This window comes from Bactrocera tryoni, chromosome 2, assembly GCF_016617805.1.
Source record: "Bactrocera tryoni isolate S06 chromosome 2, CSIRO_BtryS06_freeze2, whole genome shotgun sequence".
Classification (NCBI taxonomy): Eukaryota; Metazoa; Arthropoda; class Insecta; order Diptera; family Tephritidae; genus Bactrocera; species Bactrocera tryoni.
The window spans coordinates 47,256,559-47,271,361 of record NC_052500.1 but is presented as its reverse complement, the minus strand read 5'-3'; the positions used below and the strand labels follow the sequence as shown (position 1 = coordinate 47,271,361).

The 14,803-nt window shown below is 31.7% G+C and overlaps 1 protein-coding gene across 2 annotated transcripts; it reads right to left on the bottom strand.

Moving 5' to 3' along the window:
* Positions 1 to 1,566: 1,566 nt before the first annotated feature.
* Positions 1,567 to 14,359, bottom strand: LOC120767705 (A-kinase anchor protein 200). 2 transcript variants are annotated; one of them, XM_040093901.1, is made up of 5 exons: positions 14,120 to 14,359; positions 6,064 to 6,235; positions 5,033 to 5,425; positions 2,816 to 4,953; positions 1,567 to 1,654 (listed from the first exon to the last, which is right to left on the bottom strand). In XM_040093901.1, exons 2-4 carry the CDS (start codon positions 6,217 to 6,219, stop codon positions 2,941 to 2,943), a joined length of 2,562 nt encoding a protein of 853 aa, XP_039949835.1. In that variant the 5' UTR covers positions 6,220 to 6,235; positions 14,120 to 14,359; the 3' UTR covers positions 1,567 to 1,654; positions 2,816 to 2,940. The 2 variants fall into 2 exon arrangements, with proteins under 2 accessions (XP_039949835.1, XP_039949834.1); XM_040093900.1 differs by lacking the exon at positions 14,120 to 14,359 and having other exon boundaries at positions 5,033 to 5,416.
* Between the last annotated feature and the right edge of the window lie 444 nt (positions 14,360 to 14,803).

Here is a 14,803-nt window from a genome sequence, read left to right as displayed (position 1 = left end):
GGTTCGAATATTGGTTTTGCGTATGTTAGAAAAGACGAAAATTCATTCAGATTCTGTGACACCATTGATAATCAGAATTGGTTTGCAACTCTGACAGCTAAGCAATTCTGTCTTGGATTCCATAACACCCCTGAATTTCTTCTCATTCAAGACCAATTCAATACCCTTATACTCGTATAACGTTTTGAATTATTCAATTAGAATTAGATAAAAATAAAGAAGGGTGTTCGGGTGTAACCGTATCTTCCGAACTAAAATAACTGCCATCATATATGCTGTACAGTCGTCTAGAAGTTCGAAAATCTTTGTATTAAGGACTCAGGGAAGAATTGACCCGATTCAAACCACTATTGAAACAAGGGTTTACATGTTATTATCAAAGAAATAGTTTAACTGAATTTCAATAATATAGTATACCTCACAGTTACACCGATAGTTTCGGTAAAAAGTCAGCTATACACACTGGAATCCATATATTAAAAAGATATGGTCCGATTTCGATAATTTTTAGACTCGAGCGGGCTTAACTCAAAACCACTATTAGTGAAAGGTTTTATATTATAGGATTTGTGTATTGGAAAGAGAAATAATCGTATGGAATTTAAAATTATGCTACTTGGGAAGTAGGCGTAGTTGTAGTCCCATTGCGTCATTTTTACAATATAACATAAGAACATCAGGGTAATGTCAAATATCGAATTTGGTTGAAATTGGTCGGGTAGGTCCGGTGATATGTTATTGCACTTATATGTGTGCGGTGCCACGCCGTAGTCCAGTTTTGACTGGTATAAAACCCTCTTGGGTTTAGAATTTTATGCCTCTGAAGGATTTAGTTACTGATTTACCGCACTTTTAATAGTTTTTAACAAAACCGCCATTTGCGGAGTGGGCGGGGTTATAATACTATTTCACCTATTTTCACACAGTAGGAAGAAGTTCTCATAATAATTGGTATTAGCGAATTTAGTTATTGCAGCTTTACTAGTTTAGGCGATATGTGCATTAAAAATATTAGAAGACCATGTACATTTTTTGAAAATTTTGTACCCACAGGTGCTCCTTGCTACTGCAATCCACTTTTACAGGCTTATATTTTTAGTCATTGCCTAATTATAGCATTTTACAAGTTTTCGATTAATGATGCCTTGTGGGCGTGGCAGTTGTCCGATTACGCACATCTAAACAAACTCGGTCTCAACTTTTTTGCCTGCGATTTGGCAGATAAAGCAACAATACGATCTGGATTTAGGAAGCAGAAATAATTGAAACAAATATATATGTAGATGTCAAGCTAAGTAAGATCGAGCTACTTGTTTCATTATCGTAATTCCCATTTGGAAGATGAAACTCATTCAGTAGCATCACTTTAACCGCTTGCTACAGAAGAATGATAACGGTATCAACAGATTAGCGAAGTTTTGTTTTTAGAAATTTTGTGTATACTTTATTTTGCATATAATCTTGGATTAGGGATATGAAGTTGTACAAAATGATTAAAATATGTAAATGTTAAAAATGTATTTCTTTCGTTTTTTTTTTGTTTTTCGTTTATATAATATAATTATGAATAGGATTATTCGCATATAACGGGAAGATCCTGTGTTGTGACCTCTGCCGCAGCACTCTCCTTTAGATCCTTAGCATTAGTAATATCCTGTACAAACAAATCGAGAGAAAATAGAAACAAGTTTTATAAGAGCAAACTAGAAGTAAGTTTATTTAAATGAAACATAAATAAACATCATGATAAAAAAAACATTTCCATTTAAATTTAACATATGAATAATGCGTCAATGTTATTCCTACAAAAATGTTAAAATATAGAAAAGGGAAAGGCGTCTAGGAGTTTGGCACTAATCAAAGAGTTAGCACATGTAAATGAAAAAAAATAAGACACTTACGGGATGAGGAGTAAGGCGAATAGAATACAGCACATTTGAAGATTTTTTTTTTTTGTATTTTTTTTACGTTTAATATGAGTGATTGCATTGGTGCAGGGCATTGAAATGCGTACAATTATTCGTAGAAAAATGTTTGAGTTCGGAAGATGAATTTTATTAATTTTAATTTTGATTAACAAGATAAACATAGTGATTTTAATAAGTATATAGAAATTCGTAGTTTCAAGTAATCAGAGAACGCAAAAAAATTAAATACGTTTCGTATAAGACCATTCGCTGCATATTACTATGCAATATTTTCAATATATTGATTGATTAATAAACAAATGGTTAATTACACATCTTAAAAATGTTACTTAGTTGCGTAGCTCGAAAATGTTATACAAAGGCGTTTGTTAGTAACGATTTTACGAATGAATTGTTGACCAATTAATTATTGTAACTTTTTTTTCTCAATTAATTGAACGTTCAGATCGCGTTTAAAAGTGTTGCTCTACAAAATACAAGTATATGTATTAAAATAACTCAGTACTTCATGTTTTTGTAGTTTTAGTTACTCAAACAATTTAATTATATAATTACCCTAAATAAAGAAATTATCCCACATATTTGCAGTAATTTTATACAGTACTAAATGGACAAACATTTTTAGATATTTTATGTTGTTAGCCGAAATGAGAAAAACTTTGGTGCTTTCCTTAAATCAATCGGCCAAACAATTCATCAAATACGAATAACAGCGCTATGAACCATGCAATCAGTTATCGAAAAGCAAGTACAACAAAATGGCATATGATATATATATGCATGTATGTATGTGTTTATTTCTAGCAAACAATGTCATTCTGTTTGAATTTTTTTCTAAACCTCTTACAATGCAATTAGTTTATTTAGTTTTGAATTTTGGTATTCACCTTAGATGCCCAAACAGCAATTGTTTGCGTTTCGAATACGAATTTAATCATATCTTTTATAAAGTGCTGTATTTATAGTTCGTATTTATATATATAAAATTTTGTGTTTCTTTATCGTTTGAACATTAATTTTGTATCTCATTAACGCTGACCACAGTCTGATTACACATTTCTGTAGCAAAGTCTTTTTCCTCCTCCACTATATGGTTATCAGTCATTTTTAGACTATCAAGTAGGTGTGACTCAATAGTTAACTGCTTACTCTTATCAGAATCTGTCTTCTCGCAATTAATATTTGACGATTCCATTTTCTCAATAATTTCTTCCATCGAGACTCCCTTCACATGAAAGGTGACGACTTCACTATTTTCAATACCATCCTCAACTGGGTTCATTTCGATATCTTCATTATCAGTCTTAATATCTTCATTTGTTGTTATGATGTTTGATTCATTTATATCCGGATGATTCTCTTCGATATCTTTTTGTTGTTGAATTAACTCTACAGCTTTTTCAGTTATCTCATCTACAACTGCTGCGGCCGCCATTACAAACTGGTTTTCAGTGTTATCGAAAACTTGTTCAGGAACTGCTACAGCTTCTTCTGTCGAATTGGGAAGAGTATCGCTCGCGATATCCTCCTTGACGATCAATACGTTATGTTGAATTTCTTCTACTTGTTCCATAGAAGCTTTTGGCGCTTCAGAAACTTCAAAATGCTCACTTGCATAGGATGGAGGACTTTGCGCAGTTGTTACAGGAGCATTATCCGATAAAGATGGAACAGTTCCGCTTTCAGTATCTTCGTTATGGCTGGCTTGCTCAATAGAAAGTTGAGAGTTCTCAGTGCAAGGTTCGACACCCTCAGCGCATAGTTGCGGTTCTTCAGTACAAAGTTGTGAATTTGGTATGTCATCGACATCTTTTTGTTGTATTATGGCGGATGTTGATAGATCTGAAGTTTCCTTTTCAGCAGCAATATGCGTGGAAGTACCACATATTCCCTCTTCCTCAACTTGATTATTATCATTGAACGCAAAAACTGATACTTGTGATGGTGGAGGGGAAACAGGTAGCGGAGGAGGTTTTGGGGATTCAGCAGCCGTTGACGTTGCACTTACAGTAGCAATTAAATCTCCGGTTGTATCTTCACATTGGCTTTCGGCTTTGTATTGATCTGCATTCGTATCAATTTCCGCTTCAGGCTCGTTGAACGCAACCTTACCTGTATCAACATTAGTGACTTCAGTTTGATCTGTAACTGAAACTGTAGATGTTGATTCAGGTTCGATTGCCTTTAAAGTCATGTCTACTACAGCACTTGTAGCACAATCAGCAGTAACCGCTGCTGTTTCTTCTATTTGTTTATCAGTCAAATCTGTAATCATGCTTTCGTTGTTTATTGCGACTTTCTCGCTAATTTCGTTCAACGTCGATTCGATGGTGATGGTGGGGTCAGGGATTAAAATAGGGGTTGTATTGGGTGGAGAGGAAGTAGTAGCGGTATTCAAAGTAACTAATTCTTCTGTGAGGGCAGCTTTATCTGTTTGGAATATTACCTCAACTTGTGATTTGGACTCATTTTCAGTTTCGAGTTCGTCACCATTTGCGCTCGTACCATTTTGATGCACACCTTTGTTATCGGACATCTCGTTTACAACATTTGGAATGCTTTTAATTTTTTCGGCAACGTCAGACGTTTCCCCCATCAAGTCCGCTGCTTTGTCTGTTACTTGATCTTTCTGGTCATCGGCAGTCGATAACGTTTCAGTGCCGTTATTCTCGATTGTATCACCATTACTCACGACGGCAGGTGCACTTTCAGGAGTCTCTGCGGCTAAATTAGTGGTAGTGGCAGTAGTTTGCTTCTCAGTCTGATTATTTTCAGTGGCAGTGGTTGAGCTATTCTCAATTACAACTGAACTTGTGGTTTCGGTGGTGTTGTTTGTGATGTTGGTGGTGTTTTCATTGGAAGAGATTTCCTTTACAGCCTGCTCTTCAACTGGTGTAGTAGAAGTTGACGTTTTTTCACCATTCAATTCTTTCTCAGAGCTTTCGCCATTTTCAGTGGCCTTCTCGTTAGAATTCTTTTCCTCGGAATCTCCGGCAGCTCCATCTTTTTGCACTTTTTCAGCCGTCTATTAAAGAAACAAATAGAGCAGGTAAGTTAAATATACGAATAAAATTAAATAATGCAATTAATGGATACAAATTTACCTCTTCTGTGCCAGCACCATTACCCACTTGTGCTGCGGCATCACCATTTGTAGCTGCCGCATTTTCAGTTGCTGCATCCTCGGCTTTAGCTGGCTTTTGTTTATCTTTTTTTCCAAATGAAATGCTACGGAAAGACCATTTCTTTTTGACCTTCTCCTTCTTGGGCTTTTTGTTATTCTCATCGGAGAGGGGCGAAATTTCTTCAGTGCTTTTATTACCATCCTTTGGGCCAGTTGATTCGTCTTCCTTAGAAGCAGACTCCGCAGCACTTGCATTACTTTGTCCCGTATTACTGTCACCACCACCATCTTGTGCACCATTATCACCACCACTCTTTTCGGTTGTCAAGTCTTTGTCATTTTCAGTTTCATCACCATCTTTTTTCTGTAATGCCTCAAATAAAAACAATAACAATAAATATTTTGTGTCTGTAATTCTTTTGTAAACCTGATCATTATAAAAAAAAACATACATATATTGTATATATCTATGACATACTTCTTTTTAAAAATTTAGAAATTAAAAATAATGCATTATAAAACTATTGAAATAAAATTTCAATTAAATCTCAAACACCCAATTGAAACACTAAAAAATTTTATCCGAATTACAAGAATGAAAGTTGAAAAGTTTAATCCCAAAATTAAATATTTTTATTCCAGGCTTATTATTAGAAACTAAAAAAATTTCAGCATTTAAATTTTTCGCGTTTGCATACTTCGTCGTGTCTTTCAACTTTTATCATCTTTTGAAAAAGAACTTATTTTTAATAAATTAGCGCTTTTTATCCTATTTATATTTAATTGCTTTTAATTATAGTGTTTCATTTAGAAATATGTAAATATTTCCTTTTTATCCCCTTACATACATATGTATATTCCAGTTTTTAATTTGATAAATACTTTTTTCACTCAGTCTATTCTGATTTTTCTTCAATTAAAAACATATTAAATTAAAAAAATCGCAATTTTGATTGTAAGTTTAAAGGCAAGTGTATTCATATTTAACAGAATATATATTTTGTTATATACCTCCGTTTCAACATTCTCCTGAGAACTTGCATCGCCATTCACCTGTTTTTGATCGAGATCTTCAATTTTTTCCAACTTGCCGGTAACATCTTCATCTGGATTTTTCTTGGCTTCGGTGGTTATATCAACTGAACGTTTGCTCTGAGTCTTACCCATATTGTCTTTTTGACGCCTGAAAAACGTATAACAAATACAAATATACTGAAAAGCATTACAGATAAATTCAAATGCACCCAGAATCATTCAAACTGGCAATATTCTGAATGAGGCTAGTTTATTTATAAGTGACTGTTTCGATAAATAAAAATATCTACCAACAGACGAAAATACATTTTGTAAATCGTTAAATAAAAAAGAATAAAAAAAGAAAACAATACAATTTCATTGGCTTTGTAAGTTTCTTATCAGGCCACAAACTTGTTGTAAGAGAATGCTGTAAAATGTGAACACAATCTACTAAAGTATATTCCTGCATATGTATGTATGCTTTTAGTGTACGATATGCATCACGCATTCGTTAAACTCAAGTATCTGTAGAATGCAACGGATGTATGTAAATAAATTATAGCTCGCAATGCTGCTGCCTAATTGATTACGAATTGCAATACGAGTACATGACTCTTTGTTTCAATCGTATCGCAAGACATACATTTTCAACTGTAAGTACTGCACTAAGTATGTATGTAGTATTATATGGACCTTCAATACATTAAACAATATATGTACATACATAAGTATATCATGTACTAAAGTGCTATGAATCATGTTACATGCAAAAAAGACTGTATGTATGTACATATTTACAATTTCTTATAAACATTGGTGTAGTCTGACACACGAAATTGATAACTTGCGAAACAGTGCAAACCTCAGTTGGCCTCATAATAATGTCTTCATTAAATTTAAATAAATTCGTGGTTGAAATATATAGTATTTATTTCGCACAGCAAAAATTGGCAAATAAAAACATTCGTTTTAACTGGTTGAGTATAACTTTGAACATATTTTCCGGTGAAGTCGAGCATACAGTCTATTATTCAACTCTATGTTCATACCCACTTTAGAAGAAAATACTTTATTCTTTGCCTTCAAAATTTAGTATTTATTTCATTGAGTATTGATTCTTTAATTTTTCATTTTAACGCACAACCAGATACACATGGATTGACATAACACACACATATGTATGTTTGTACATACATCCTTCCACGATATTTTATACTTCAGTTTATTTTGTTTTCATAAGTAATATACAGAAGGCTGCTAATTAAATTGAAAATAACAATGTTAAGAAGAGATTCCCTACATCGGAGTCATTTATTTTTAGTACTACATGTGTATGTATGTATGTACAAGAAAAAATAACCGAAAATATTCAGCATGTAATGACTATCAAGCAATTGTAATATGAAATTTAATTGGGGTGAGAAAATGACTCACTGTAGAAACCACCCTTTAGACGAGAAAGTTCAATGAATCACTTCTACGACTACATACGCTAAAATCAAGAAAGGAAATTCGTCACAATCATACATAATATATGTACCTAGCATTCAGAAGGGCCTAAATATAATTTAGTTGTGCTAGTCAACGTAAGTTGGACGATCAGAATGAATTTCGAAACAATTTATAGTTTCCATTTTCTTGAGTAAACTGATTATTAATATTTTAATTAATTTATTATTTTTATACTAGAGGACTCGTCCAAGATTTACTGTGGCTGATACATAGTTAGTACTACTAATACCACCTATATGATTTCTATGAGTTACATTATAACTATTAGTTAAGGAGATATTGTATTTTTGATCAGGCAACTTGTGTTGGTTTATAAAAAAAAATGAATCGAAAAGCATTTCATGCGTTAATAAAGCATTGATTTTTGGGGAAAAAATACTGTTGAATTTGGGCTGTGCATCAGTGAAAGCCAGTCAACTTAGTGGACTGCATGTTATGAAATGGTTCTCAAGCGTGGAAAGAGAAAAAATCAGCTGGGAAGGTTATGGCATCAGTCTTTTGGAACGCACGTGGTATATTATTCATCGAATGATTGCTGAGCCAGTTTTAATTCATTGCACTGTGTATTTGGTTGCAGTTCTATTCTACCATTCCCAATATTTAGCAATTTTACTTTCTATCAAGACTCCAATTATTCCGCTATATTTTTATGCTAGATATCGTGTTTGGTTTGTTATGAATGCATTTGCGTCCTTTGCCCATAATTCAGCCAATCGGTTCAGCCGTTCTTAAGTTATAAATGAAGTAACTAACACGACTTTCTTTTATTTTGGTTTGTTCGCAGTTTTATTTTGTTATTGAAATAAGCCAAAAATTGCTTTAAGATAATCAAATGAAATATGATTAAAACGAGTGATATAAATTACTGAAATTTTTCTGCACAGAACTGCCACAAAACTTCAAGATAAAAATGACATTTACAAAAAAAAGTTAATTTAAAAGCTCGATTCAACAAAACGCAATTAATGTATACTGCTTTGAAGATTGACAATGCTTTTGATAAAAAAAAACGGAGGAAATCGAAATTCTTCAAATGATTTCATCTCCATGTCAGTCGGCACACAAAATTATATCAAATAACAATGATAATTGTATTTCTAGTGGTCACAGGCCATGGTATACCTCCATTGTTACTTAATTTCCGACACTTTGTGATGTTAGTAAATTTACATCCTTTATGCATCTGACATTATTGTTATTCACAGTAGTAAGAATTGTATAAGAAAAAATAATAAATAAAATCGTACTTCAACCCTGATAAATTTTAACGAAAGTACTTATAAACTTGTGTATGTACATATATATGTACAAATACATATAAAATGTATTGCATATTATACATATATTAAATATAATTTTTTATTTAAAATTATTCACAATTCATTCCGTTAGATACATATAATAATATATGCATGTAAGAACTAAAAAATAAAATTAATAATCCAAAGACGCATCAAAAGAGATTGAGTCTACCGAGTCTACAATATCAAAGAATCATGAAGTGTGCAGTGAAGAGTGTAATTTTTTCGTTTTTTGCTGCCCATTCTTCGTCGTTGATATGAATTATTGCTTTAAATTCTCAACATAATAAGGCATAACCATTTAGGAAGTATTCAAATAGTAATATCCGCTTTACTATACTACTACTACTATTATACTTATGTATGTACATATGTATATACATACATATACAGAGATACATATTTATGTGTCCATATGTCCGTCTGTGTAAGCAATAACTTGAATGAAAATTAAGATATCTTAATGAAACTTGGTTCCATCTGTTCCTTGGCATAAGAAGAGAATATGAGTTCGTAGATGGGCGTAATAGAACCACTGCCAAGCCCACAAACACAATTAATCAAAAACCTATAAAATGCCATAACTAAGTACTAAATTATTTGTTACTGGAGGTTGCAGAACCACCTGAGGTCTAAAAATTTAAAAAAATGGGCATTGATTCGGACAAATCTTATAAGAACCCCCTATCGACAGTATGAAAATGGATGAAATCGGATTATATTACCGTCCTCTTCCCATTAACGGTTTTGTTCAAAACTACTAAAAACGCGATAAATCAATAAATTAACGTGTCAAAACCATAAAATTTTAATGAAATTTACAGAGAGTATTTTTCTAATAAAATAGAAAATAAATAATAACTTGGTCCCGATATAACTGAGTCAGGATTTTGAAACGTTCGCCTGATTTTAATCCATATATACTATATTTATATTTCATTACATATTTATAAAATTGACTCAAAATAAGTTCTCAAGTATACCAGAACAAAGTCAAAATGCTCTCAATACAAGTACTTTATCTAATTATTTCTGACTTTACACCCGTCTTTAAACCGTTTAGGTTAGTCAAATTGTGTCATATTTTAATGAAGTTTAATACAGCCATGTTCTTTAAAGTTATATAAATATATTAATGATTTGGAGCTCAATATAAATGAAATTAATATCGGTCTAAAACTTATATCGCTAATGTAATGAATTTCGCTCCTTTGATTGACGTTTTTCACATCATCTTAATTCTCTTCAGTTGATGATGGTAAATATGAATGTATGTAGGTATGTATAAATAGACGGCATGCTTAACGGTTATTAACCTGACGGATAAATAGTTGTACAGAAACTTTCATATTTGACATTAAAATACTTTATTACTTCAGCTTTTTTTCGTATAATGAAAAATGTTATTTTTTATTTGGTTTGTGACAACTGACCATAGTATATGAAATAAAATGGCTAATACTATTCAATAATTCATAACCATTCTCACTACTTCCGGTAGGTTGTATTCAATTTTCCCCGTTTTGATATCTATTGCGGTGGTGGATAGAACAAATATGTGTGTAGATACATATTTTTATATGCTTATGTATGTACGAAACGTTATTTTATATGTAAACTGCGGTAAAACGAATCATATTCATAATTGTGACTAATTGCCGTTACGCCACCGCCTTGACATCAAGTATTGTTTTTGCGGGTGAAGATAACTATGTATTATTTCAAAAGGGAATCATACTATAAAGTATACATTTCATTAAAGTTATAAATTGGGGAAAAAAGTAAGTACAATAGTCCCTCTGTCGCTTATAATGAAAAAGAACCGTTGCATAAATTTTTGTTTTGTCAACTTATTAAAATAAAATAACAAAAGAAACTAGCACGTAACTTTCATATGATTGACCTTCACATGGAGTTAAGCGCCAAAATATGAGCAACAGAAAATTCGACAAGTTAACCGGCAGTCAAAATAATTTACGAAGCCCACGCTTCTATATGTATTATCATTTACGCATATTTTTATATGTATGTACATATGTACTTAAAACTATTTATGTATAATTTATCTATAACGTATGTTCATACATAAGTACAAACATACACAAAATTTTATTAAAAATTTTGTGTACATACGTATATTAGAGCCGGCAAGCAGATGCCACGCGAGTTCATGTGATTGAACTCGTAAGCGAAAAGTCCGACGCAAAGTATTTTCTTGCACGTTCATTGACCAATATAATAAATATACACACACATATATCTGGCACGTTTGTATGTATTGATTATTGTATATACATACGAATAACTAATATCTAAGCCTTAATCAATCCCGCCCCAGCTATGAAATTACACAGCAAAGTATATAATAAAAGGTTTTTTTACTCGCTGCGACGCTAATCAATGTGTGAAATATACTTTTTTGAATGAATAACTTTTAGATAAAATATAAAGATAGTAGATATCAACATTAAAAATTACTGAAGTTTGTATCATATACACATGTATATATTTCTTTTTTTTACAATTGACAGTTATTACTTATCAACAATAAATCGTCAAGAATACTAATTATTTTTTACATAAACCTAACTCTACTCTACTCTATTGTACAATTCTTTATTTGCAAAAGTTACAACATTATTTGAATATATTTTTATACATAAAATATATGACATGGTCACATTGCTTTCCTCACATAAAGAATAAAATAAATAAATAATAAAGAACTTAAATTTTGTACTGCTATGAATTATTTTAATGTATTGACAATTTAATTATAATGATAATAATAAATTTGGAAAATTTACTGTAAGATCAACATCCTAAGTATATTGAAGGCAAATGGAATTCAAGTCATAACAAAGTTATGTAACCATAAACAAAGTTAGTGGTTCATACAATATTATTTTCAAGTTCGAGCTGCATTATTCGCAAATCTATTGAACAAAAAAATCAACCACAATAGATTATTGATAAACAATATAATATATCCAATCGTTCCTGGATCATAAGTTGTTTATTAATATAACTGATCACATTACAATCTTGTTTGTGTTAGCGCCCTTATGTGATTAAGGCCTTATATGTATAAGCTATATGGTAAATTTGCTATATACACACAAAGGTACGTAAATACAGTATGCGACAAAACTAAAACATAAAATAGGCTTTAAAATTCAATTTTTAATTTTTTTAATAGAATATTTTTCTTTTCAAATTAGAAAAAATTAACTCATTAAAACAAATTTAAATTCATATATTCTGATGCGATTAAACAAAGCGCGAAATAGTTTCATGGTTAAACAGTTTTTATCTTTTAATATTTGGTTGTGTATCCCTAATTTTTCTGTCCGTCCGTCCGTGCAAGCGGAACCTGTGGGCAAAATTTTTTGAAAAAGTGGGCGTGGCCCTCCCCTCTAACAAGTTTAAAATACATATCTCCTCAAGCTACAACAACCAAATTCGCTGAGTATAAATCTTATAAGAACTTCTACCGACAGTGTGAAAATGAATGAAATCGGAGTTCACTCCCCATATAACGGTACTGTTAAAAACTACTAAAAGCGCGATGAATAAATAACTAAATATGTCAGACATTAAATTTTACCACCGAGATGATATAAGTAAATTTTAAGGGAGCCGGCGTGAAAATTGGACGATGCGTCCACTTTTTGGTGAAATCCCATATCTCGGGACCTGACCAACCGATTTCGACAAAATTTAGTGCATGACATTGTTCTTACATTCTTATGTGACATTGTGAAAATGAATGAACGAAATCGGCCAACAAACACACCTTCTTCCTATATACATATGTATGTAGCAAAATTTTAAATTCTACTTGATTCGATAGATACTTGTACTGATAACTAGTTGTATTAGAATATCTATAGATTATAAGTAACTCTACCTAATATGAATAGTCCTAATAAATATTTAGCTTTTACTGTTCCGTTATTTTTAATTATTATGAAATGAAGAAATTATATTTTTACTAGGATCAATACATATGTATCTACTTATTTGACCATATGAGTTAACCCGATTCACTATTTTTTTTTACATGCAAATTTAGCTCAATATTTTACGCAATTTACATATAATCTTGGATACATACATATGTACATATGTATGTGTATATGAAAACTTATTTTGAGGAATAACGCCCTTTTGTTGAATGTAAGTAACTGCTTACGATAAAAATTGTAATATATCACGCTAATGTTAGTAACATATATTCTTACTTAGGAAAATGTTATATACCTTATAATATTGTCCATTTTATTATAATATTACTCATTTTATTAAATTTTTTTATGTGCATTTAAAAATGTTAAATTTTTTTAATCTAAAGCTATACATAGATAGTATATACATATGTACGTAATTTAGTGTGTAAAAATACATAAAGCCAATATATATTTAACAAACTACATTTATTGTTTCAAGTATTTCACATATAAATTTTGCTATTTTAACACCATCACTTTAATAAAAAAAGTATATATATGAATAGTAGAAATACAAAGAAAACACAAACAAAAAGGACCAAAAGGAATAAGCGATTGCACGAATAAACGAAAAATAACGAGTAGAATGAACGAACTTCGCATATGGACGCAACAAACGAGTGAAAATACGCACGAAGTATTAAGGCGAAGGCGACAGCGATAGTCGACTTCAACTCGAGTGCAATACACCAGCAACAACAAAGCCGTATAATCCAACTTGCTACTATACCGGCGCCTGTGACTTCGCCTTTGGCGACGACGCGACCGCAACTCTGGCAGAGCTGCGGAAGGCACACCCAAATTGAACACATTTCACAGCTCTTAAAACGACAATGAACGACAGGAATCAAGGAGGGGAGAAGATGGCTTTTACACGGCAGTCCGTCGACAATCCACTTTGTCGTGTTGTATTTCTAGTAGTACGATGCTACTTAGCAATGTTCCGGTTATAACTACTTACTAAAGGTATAAGTAAATTAATTTACTCTTACTATAACATCAAATTTTCTTCAGTTAAACAAAGAAAAACGCATTAACTTTAAAAGTGCATTGCTATAACTTTGATTCTCCCGTGGGTAACTATTTTCTTTAATAACACATATCGTTATACAGAATTTTCTTTCAATTCTCATGCACTACTCCTTTTATAAACTTCACTTTTCATACCATTCTTAACCAAGGCAAATTCTAAAACTTTAATTTTGCAAATCAAATTTTTCTAATTACCTGCTCCTTTCAGATTATATTAAACTTAATTCTATTCGGCGTCTTTATAATAAATATCACTTTTCACCCGAATTTCGAAACAACTCCAAAAACTTTCTTTTCTATATTCGTTTTCTCTTCACACTTCACAGTGTTTCAAACAAAAATGTCTGCTTATTTCGACCGTAACTGAAGAATTGAAACGCTTTGCTTGATCCAAAGGCGGTGCATATAATGCGACGACAAAGACGCCAATAAGCGTTGCCGGACAATGCACAAGCAAACTCAATTGCAGTTAGCAATTTTGTTTTGCTATAAATACAGACTATCTCTAAATAGATCTTAACAAATATCTTTTAATTTCAACAAAAAAATACATTTGTATCGTATTCCTAAATGATTTATTAAATTTACACTCAACACAAGATTTATTTAACTTTCCAGTTTAAGAACAATAATTATTTTCAAAGTAGGTGGCAATCACTAGAGCAGCGACAAAACGACACCGCCTTTCCATTTTCGAAAAATTCTCGAATTCGACATCTTTAGCGTCACAGTGTTGCATTTTCCTAATAGTTGCCACTTTAATACGATAAGTGCTCTATATAATTCGTCTAAATGTCTCTATATTTACATAAGAACGTTCACTACACTATTTCGTATTCTACATTACAGAGTACATATTTTTAATAAGTTTAACTATTG